At 44.0% G+C, this 9,614-nt stretch overlaps 1 protein-coding gene across 1 annotated transcript; it reads left to right on the forward strand.

Annotated features, from left to right (window-relative positions):
* The first annotated feature begins 426 nt into the window (after positions 1-426).
* Positions 427-3,430, forward strand: LOC122042234 (40S ribosomal protein S2-like). Its single transcript, XM_042602246.1, has 2 exons — positions 427-1,123; positions 3,091-3,430. Exons 1-2 carry the CDS (start codon positions 449-451, stop codon positions 3,247-3,249), a joined length of 834 nt encoding a protein of 277 aa, XP_042458180.1. The 5' UTR covers positions 427-448; the 3' UTR covers positions 3,250-3,430.
* Positions 3,431-9,614: the final 6,184 nt, after the last annotated feature.

Below are 9,614 nucleotides of genomic sequence, written 5' to 3' on the forward strand. Positions count from 1 at the left end.
AAATGGAATGGATGCAACTCAATCCAATATCAGTCGATTGGATTGAAGTAAAAGATGAAATCGTTATTTTTAACAACCTCTATCCAAAACATCTCACAATGGTGATCCTTTACATGAAAAATATCAAACATCCAACTAAATATTTACACCTCAAAATTAACTATAAAATCTATTCGAATATTCATCTATACAAGTGCTAACTGCGCTACGAGAGCTCAATGATGACATTATCAATTGACAGATAAATTTTTTTGATTAATTTCATTTCCATTTATTCGATCTGTAATATAATAGTCCGGTTATAACGTTAATCGGGCTAACCAGGCCAACAAGTGAGCTGAGCCCGTCCGAGGCCACAGAAAACCCTAGGCCTCTTCTTCGTGTCCACTATAAAAACCTTGCCTTTTTCTCGTTTCATCTAAGCCGCTCTCCTTTGATCTTTTCCTTCATGGCGGAGCGAGGTGCTGGGGACCGCGGCGGCTTTGGCCGTGGATTCGGGCGCGGCAGGGGTGACAGGGGCGACCGGGGCCGCGGGGGTCGGGGCCGTGGCCGACGAGGGGGAGGCCGGCGCGACGAGGAGGAGAAATGGGTGCCCGTCACCAAGCTCGGCCGCCTCGTCAAGGAGGGGAAGATCACCAGTCTCGAGCAGATCTACCTCCATTCTCTCCCCGTCAAGGAACACCAGATCGTCGACACCCTCCTCGGTGGCCGCCTCAAGGACGAGGTCATGAAGATCATGCCCGTGCAGAAGCAGACTCGCGCCGGACAGCGCACCCGTTTCAAGGCCTTCGTGGTCGTCGGCGACAGCGACGGCCACGTCGGCCTTGGCGTCAAGTGCGCCAAGGAGGTCGCCACCGCCATCCGTGGCGCCATCATTCTGGCCAAGCTCTCGGTGGTTCCCGTCAGGAGGGGATACTGGGGAAACAAGATCGGGAAACCCCACACTGTCCCGTGCAAGGTCACTGGTAAGTGCGGCTCGGTCACTGTCCGCCTGGTGCCGGCACCGAGAGGTGCGGGGATTGTGGCTGCCCGTGTGCCGAAGAAGGTCCTCCAGTTCGCTGGAATCGAGGACGTATACACCTCATCCCGCGGTTCGACTAAGACTCTTGGAAACTTTGTGAAGGTCAGCGTTTTCCGCATTCAATTATTTTGTTCGATTCATTTTTGGAACAAATATTTATCTTCCTCCATTGTTTACTAGTTCAACATTTCAATATCCATAGTTGCATGCTATACTTTAATGTTGTAGTGATTATCAGTTCGTTGTTGTCAATTCCAAATAGCATAGATGACTTCTCTCTCCATATAAGTTCTTCAATAATTAGAGTAGTGGCAGTTCAACAAATTGGAGAGCTTGAAGTGAGAGAGAAACCTTATTTGTTCTATGTGGATACATTGGATGTTAATGAGAGTTAAGGTTTCAAGGTTTTATATATAGTAAAAATTAATTGATAGATAAAATGAATTGGCTAATTTTGATTTGGTAGATTGTTTTTATGCAAATTGCTTTTCCCACCCCCTCATATCACAGCACCCCCTCCTAAATGACCTTTCTGCCCCGCTTTCACCTTTAAAATAAGAACTCCTTTACTTATATTTTTTTTTATTTTATTTATTTGTTATTTAGTTTTTTAAATCAATTTTATTTGTTGTTTTTTCATCAAATATTTTTATTTTTTATTTTATATAATTTTTAACCTATGTCAGAATATGATCCTTCCTTTAAATTATCTTCCTAATAGACATTTCATTTTTTTGAATATATATTTTCATGTATTTTTTTTTGTTTTATTTAATTTTTATTAGTTTTGTTTCTTTATTTTTATTAGTTTTATTTTTAAAAATAAGTTTTATTTATTATTTTTTCATCCATTTTTATTTTATTTTATTTTATTTTATTTTTGACACATCAAAACCGCCCATTCCTTTTAAATTACCCCTCCTCAAACCCTTGACAACTCCTGACATATATCATAACTTTCGTCTCTCGTTAAATTACCCTCTAACCTCTCCTTTTAAATTATCTCATCTAACTCTTGACACAAGTCAAAATCTCTCTTTCCTTTAAATTACCCACCCTTCAATCCTTGATACATGACACCCTTCAATCCTTCAATCCTTAAATTACCATCTAGCGGCTCTCTTGTTATATCCATTTTTTGGTTTTGCATAGACTTTTAGTTCCTACCATAAATGAAACAAACCTAAAAGAACAAACTGGAGACCTTGAAGTGCGAGAGAAAGCTTATTTGTTCCATGTGGCTCCATTAGATCTTAATGAGAGTTAAGGTTTCAAGGTTTTATCTTTGGTTAAAAAATTAATTAATAGATAAAATGAATTGGCTAATTTTGATTTGGTAGATTGTTTTATTCCTTATTTTGGTTTTGCATAGGATTTCTTAGTTCCTACCACAAATTAAACAAACCTAAAAGAAACTTCTACTAGACCTTCTATGTCTATCATTATTATTTTCCTTTCATCATAACTTATAATTTTCATCTCTTCCTGCCCAATGTTTTATGAAAAATGAAATAATGGTTTGCCTTTTATCTTCATTGTTTGTATTTCTAAATAATGGTTTGCCTTTTATTTAATTCTCATTATACAATCTCTTAGGGCTGAAGGAAACCAAGTTTCAATCAAAGATTTCTTATCATTCACTAAGATTTATAAATCCTATGACATGAAATTTTTTTTATTTAACATACTTAAATTCAGATAATTTAGTTGAGAGTTAAAGTCTCAACATGTGTTGACTTTTTGTTCTTGTCTAAGATGATTGGTTATCTAGAATTTTGTACGAACAGTTCATGTTGATTTAGTTCTTGTTCTTGTTGACTGAATGACCTACACTACTAGGATGCCCCAAAACATTGTTTTCTTTGATTAATGATGACTAACATACTATCATCGCATGACCACATATTGAATCTTAATTTGATACTCATGATTTTATTGTCTTGTCTGATTGGATGTTCTTCCCCTATTCTGATTATGAACGGCGATAACTTTGTGAAGACAAGGACTATCCTTCAGACTTCACAATGATAGAGCTACAATTGTTTGCATGATGCCTTTATTTCTTGCAGGCCACTTTTGATTGTCTCATGAAGACCTATGGATTCCTGACACCCGACTTATGGTTGGAAACCCGCTTCAGCAAATCTCCCTTCCAAGAATACACAGACTTGCTCGCAAAGCCTACCAAGGCAATTCTCATAGAAAATTCAGAGACGATCGAAGCTTAGGACTCCTGGAACTCCGCCCCCTCGCCCATCACCCGTCTCTCACAGTTGTGCCTAAATGGGACCTGAGTTGAGTACTTTTGATTTTGTATCTATTATCTGCTGAAATTTATGTATGACTTTACTCTTTCTTCTCTCTGTAATATCGCCATTTTGTTATGTGCTGCTACTTAACAATTCTTCAGTACTTGTGCATCGACTACTAAGGACTCCTTCGATCGGTAAGACATTTGCATCCACCTTTTGCCATTACCATGACCAACCACCTTGTTTTGGGTGTTCCGATCAGAGAGCGATCGATCATCCGGTTACTTATTGGCAAAACCGGTCGGCGCCGTCGATAGAAAAAAGAGGTATTTTTGTGATGCTAATGAGTCTACCTTCATTTCTTGTGCTCAGGCACCACGAACATAGTGCAAATGACATCATTATAGAAATTAGCATTTCGAATTTATATTATATTTAAATATAAATTTATCTTTTTAAAAGGGCATTTCTCATTTTATAAATAAAACTCATAATGGTATGAATTTGTACTGAATCACGTAGTTTAAATTTCATATTTTTCCATTCGCAAATTTCATATTATCCAACTCGCGTGGGTAATATTGAGGATATTTAAATCACGTATTCGTTATCGATTCTCTCCCCGAGTTTACTTTATTTGTTAAAAACATGTACACGGTATTTTAATTTTTTAAATAATAATAATAATAAATTTTTTATTAAAAATTCACCGATTTTAATACAAATATCGAATGTTTGATGAAAGACGAGCACATATGTTCATCAACTACTTTTGATAAAAATCAGCTACTTTTGATAAAAATAACTCGAAAGTCATCGATGGACTAGAGAACCTGACATGGAATAATATCTTATGTGTTTCTGTTTAAAAAATTGATGTACAATATGATTTATGAAAATGATTTTAAGGTATAAATATAATTAAGAGAACTAACTCTCTAAGTTCATTAGTCAGTCTTCCAAAATCGACTTATGAACCTAGAGAGATCGAGATGACATGGAACAAAGTTTGATGTGCTCATTTAGTTTTTCTGAATATATTCATACTTTCAAATATCAAATTGATGTTTAAAAGTATAAATATAACTAGACGAGTATATATGATTTTATTTCATGTCATATTGAACTCTCTAAATCAATGAGTCAATTCTAGTCGAGCAATCGATTAGGCAAGCAAAAGTGAATGAGTGGAATGGCATTTGGTATCGGATACACAATTTGAATATTTTCAAAATTACCTGTATTCAGTAATTTGTTGATTCTTCAACTTTGCAATAATGGGAGTGAGCATTCAATCAAAATTTAAACGGATTGAATTGAATTAATTAAATTATTTTTAAATAAATCTAATCAATCGAATTTTAGTATTAAAAATAAATAAATCGAATAAATGAATTAATATAAAATTAATTGGTTATTAAATTAATAAAAGAAATTTTAATCGGTTTGATTGAATTTGAAATTTTATAAGTAAAACCGAATTAAATAAATTAAAATAATCAACATTTTTTTTAAAAAATAATTAAAATTTTAAACTAACTGATTGAACTTTTTAATTCTATTATTTCAGTTTAAACAAAGAAAAGTATGAGTTTGACTTTGTATTAAAGTAAGAAAATAAGATATTTTTTTTTATAGGAAATATAAATATTATTTATTAAAAATAAAAAATATGTACATGGATAATATTATTTTTCAAAATTACTTTCATAATTAATTTTTCTTCATTATTCGTATAAGAATTGAATTTTATAGATCTTTATTGATCTGGCGGTAAGCACAGGGGGATCCGCATGGGCAAGGATCAATGACACGTGGAGGTTAAGGTCAGAGGGGTCAACCTATGGGTTCGACCGATCAGAGAGGCCTATGGCAGCTCGACCTGGAGAAGTCTTATGGCGACTTGGCTAGGATCGCGCCAAGGGTGGCGCGAAGATAGCTCGACCACGAGTCGGGTTTTCGACACTCACAAGCTGCCAAGAACAAAGAAATTGCCGAGCCGAGCGACATGTCCGCTCGGCTGAACTGCAGCTCAACCAAGGAAGCATTCTCGCTCGGTCCGCCACGCCTTCAAGGTCGAGCCCTACGGGGCCGAGTGGCTCTTCCGCTCAGCCCGAAACGGACAAGGCGCAGAAGGGGACAAAGGGAGCAACGGAAGATATCCTTCTTGAGACGTGTGTCGCCGACAGACAGCATGGTTGGCGGCTGGACCGGACAGAGAATTGTACGGTGGAAGTTTCCACTGTCACGTCAAAGATATGCCCGGACGATTGCAGCATGGCGCCAAACATGTTTTTCTGACACTGTCATTCCAGGTATGCTTTGAGGAGCGTGCACGCTTTGGGATGCGTGCACACATCCCCCGGGAGGCCTATATAACGACCCCCAGGCTTCGACGGAGGTATGCATTTTACGTTATTGTAACTACAGTATTCATTCTCGTCTTTCTCTCTTTCTGCCGGAGTTGACTTGAACGTCGAAGGGTCGTTGTCGGGAACCCCTTCCCGGCTCAGTTTTGTGCTTGCAGGTTCTTGCTGGAGGTTCACAGCAGTCGGAGGGCTATACGTCATCACTGGGAGCGTCAAGTATCCAGCATTCATTGACTCAGCACTCGGACAGGATCAAATTGACGCCGTCTGTGGGAAATGACCCTTGGCTTTCAGATAGGCAGTCGTAGCATGGATGATTTCCTCAAAGGCCAGGACGAGCAGATCACTGAGCTTATTGCCAAATTCTTCCGAACAGACATAGTTTGCCTCATCACCGCGAAGCGACCTGATTCGTCATCTTGGTACTCCTTGAGAGCGGCTCGGGCGGCTTCGAGGGCGTCCTGGAGATCCTTCTTATCTCCTTGAAATTTAGCTTGGTCTGCCGATCGGTTTTCCCACTCGATGGATAACAAGCCAGTCAATTCTTGGACACGTTGCTCCAGCGCTCGGGCCTGCACATTCTTTGCCACTAGATCAGAAACAACCCTATTCTTCCTGTTAGTCGCCAGCTTGATCTCCTGGTCGTGAGACTTAACCTGGGCTTCGAGCCCAACTATCTTGGTTTCCAGGCCAGAAGATTTATTCCGCTCGGCCGCCAGCAGTTTTTCAATTTTGTTCAGCTCGGCCCGAAGCATGGCGTACGAAGGCCCCTGAGCGGGCGCCCCTCCAGAAATCTGAAGTTTCTTCAACTCTTCCTCCAGCGCCGCCAGGCGGTTGCTGACCGCGATGTTCTCCACCCAGTTCTGCGCTCAGATAAAATAATATCAAGAACCAAGCAAAATAATCATATAGGAGTCTGAGAGGCATACCCCGGTAGCCTGCTGCAAGTGGCTGTCACCGAGCTGACCGGGAGTCATTAGGGCAACACGGGCCCTGGCATCCTCCCATATTTTGGCAAGTGGTCCGCGGATGGTGATTTGATGTTCAGGGGCAGTTGGCCAATCAGCCGCCAGAAGGAATTCTTCAGTTGGGAGATGTAGGACAACCTTAATCACTTGACGACCGCTCGGATCAGACTGGGCTAAAGGTGAGCGACCGGATGACTCGCCGAGTGGAGCGGAGATTATGCCTGAGCGCCTAAACCGACGATGGACTCGTGGCGGAGAAATGACAGGTTACGCCTCGAGGGAAGTCGCTGGCAGATTGAGTTGTGAGGGAGTCCGATCCGAGGAAATTGCCTCGACCGAAACGGGGGTTGGGTCGACTGCTACAGAAGGAGCGCTGACCTACTCTGACACTGGTTCCACAGATATAGCCGAATGGGCAGGAGGATCCGTTCTGTGCCGCTTGCGTGTCACCAGCGGAGCGTCATCGGCCGAGTACCCCCACACCCTCCAGCGTAGGATGTCCAGCAGATGAGGTAGCATCGCCGACCGCTTCAGTTGCAGGGACCCGATCGGCCGACTCTCTTACGACGGGTGTAGCTTCTTCGCTCTCACCCTCGCGTGAGCCGACCGGCTCAATGCCCAAGTTGGTCATCTCCTTAGCATCCGCCGCTTTGATCTCAACCGCCCTCAACCTCATCCGCTCGATAGCGCGAGCACGCATCATGATGTCAGCTGCAGAAAATGAAAACAAATCAGTTAGATTAAAAGGGAAGGATGATCAAGAATGCTCTTACCCACGCTGCCCGGAAGCTCTGAGCGGATCGGACTCAACCCGAACACGTACAACCCGCCTTCGCAAAGTAGCTTGTTGATGTTGAACTTTTGGCCGGCCAGAATGTTGGCTGCATGAAGGTAGTCCGGCTGGCTCCTATATTTTCCGAGATCTGGTGGAAGTGGTACGATGGTCTGTCATTTGGTTCGGAAAGATGGCAGCTCGGGAAGATGCAAGTAAAAGTACTCTTTCCAGTGTTTGTTCGAGGTCGACATTTTGTCAAAGAAAACAAGGCCGATCTGCGACTGGAAGAGGAAGGTGCCCCACTCGGACTGTTTGGGGTAGTAGAAATAATGGAAGATCTTGGGGACTAAGGGGATGCCGTGCAGCCTAAATAGGATAACCACTCCGCACAACAGCCTGAAGGAATTTGGGACGAGCTGACCGAGCGGGAGGCGGAAGTAATTGCACACTTCATGGACGAACGGATGTAGGGGAAAGCGCAAACCGGCTACAAACTGGTCACGGAAGAAACAAATGGTGCCGGTCGACGGATCATGTGGCCGATCGGAGGGGGTAGCTAATATTAGTCCGTGGTCAAAAGGGAGTTCGAAGGTTCGGACAAGGCTCAGCGCGTCCCTTTCATCAAACCGACTCTCTATGATAGCATACCAGAGGTCGGGGGTGAGGTCAGATTAGCGAGAGGAACTGGCCATTACCGAGACAAGGGGCGAAGCAACGGAGAAATAGCAGGGTCGACGGGAAAGATGATTGGAACATTGCCAAAAGTGGCAAAAACTATGAGAGTGCGAAGAAAAACGCAAAAGAACGGAAAGGCGAGGGACAAAGAAGCCTTACATAGAAGAAGGTGATCGAAGAAGGAAACGAGGGGTCGTCGGAATGCTGAAGAACGAAGTCGCCGGAGCACCAAACATGAGCAGGAGCCCGAAAGCACGAACGCAAGCAGCGGTGAGGGAAGGCGATAAGAGCATTATAAAGGTTGAGCTCGAGTGCTCCGAGCCGTTGGATTCAGGGCACAGGGCCCGAGGATCGGATCCAGCCGTGGAATTCAAAAGGGCAAGGGTTGCATCAGCCTTGACAACCCGATCGTGTGGTGTAGGCGGCAGCGCCACGCGTCGCTCGCTCATAGGGGCACATTTAATGGGCTCTATTACTGAGGCATGGCCGCATGCTCACTCTCAATGGTGAGGATTTATGCGAATCCCGAGAAAATCTTAAAGACGTCAGCATTGACCGCTGTTTGATCGGCGAGGCAAATGGTGGCAAACCAAAACTCGCCTAAGTTCGAGAGAATGTGCTGCCGAGCGGCAGGATTCCCTTCCAGGGTCCCCAAACGGTTAAGCATTTTCGGCAGAGCGGCTGTCAGATCACCAGGCTAATGGTCCAGTCAGTCGAACTTAAGGCCTCCTTCGACTAGACTTGAGGGGGAGGCACGTGATCTGGCGGTAAGCACAGGGGGACCCGCATGGGCAAGGATCAACGACACGTGGAGGTTAAGGTCAGAGGGGTCAACCTACGGGTTCAGCCGATCAGAGAGGCCTTATGGCCGCCGGCCTGGAGAAGTCTTATGGCCGCTCGGCCAGGATCGCGCCAAGGGTGGTGTGAAGACAGCTCGATCACGAGTCGGGTTTCGACGCTCACAAGCTGCCAAGTACAGAGAAATTGCCGAGCTGAGCGGACATGCCGCTCGGCTGAACTGCAGCTCAGCCAAGGAAGCATTCTCGCTCGGTCCGCCACGCCTTCAGGGTCGAGCCCTACGGGGCCGAGTGGCTCTTCCGCTCAACCCGAAACGGACAAGGCGCAGAAGGGGACAAAGGGAGCAACGGAGGATATATTTCTTGAGACGTGTGTCGCCGACAGACAACATGGTTGGCGACTGGACCGGACAAAGAATCGTACGGTGGAAGTTTTCACTGTCACGTCAGAGATATGCCCAGACGATTGCAGCATGGTGCCAGACACGCTTTTCTGACACTGTCATTCCATGTATGCTTTGAGGAGCGTGCACGCTTTGTGATGCGTGCACACATCCCCCCGGGAGCCCTATATAAAGACCCCTAGGCTTCGACGGAGGTATGCATTCTACGTTACTATAGCTACAGTATTCATTCTCGTCTTTCTCTCTTTCCGCCGGAGTTGACTTGAGCGTCGGAGGGCCGTTGCCGGAAACCCCTTCCCGGCTCGGTTTTGTGCTTGCAGATTCTTGCCGGAGGTTCACAGCAGTCAGAGGAC

This window comes from Zingiber officinale, chromosome 2A (genome assembly GCF_018446385.1).
Source record: "Zingiber officinale cultivar Zhangliang chromosome 2A, Zo_v1.1, whole genome shotgun sequence".
In the NCBI taxonomy this organism is placed as follows: domain Eukaryota; kingdom Viridiplantae; phylum Streptophyta; class Magnoliopsida; order Zingiberales; family Zingiberaceae; genus Zingiber; species Zingiber officinale.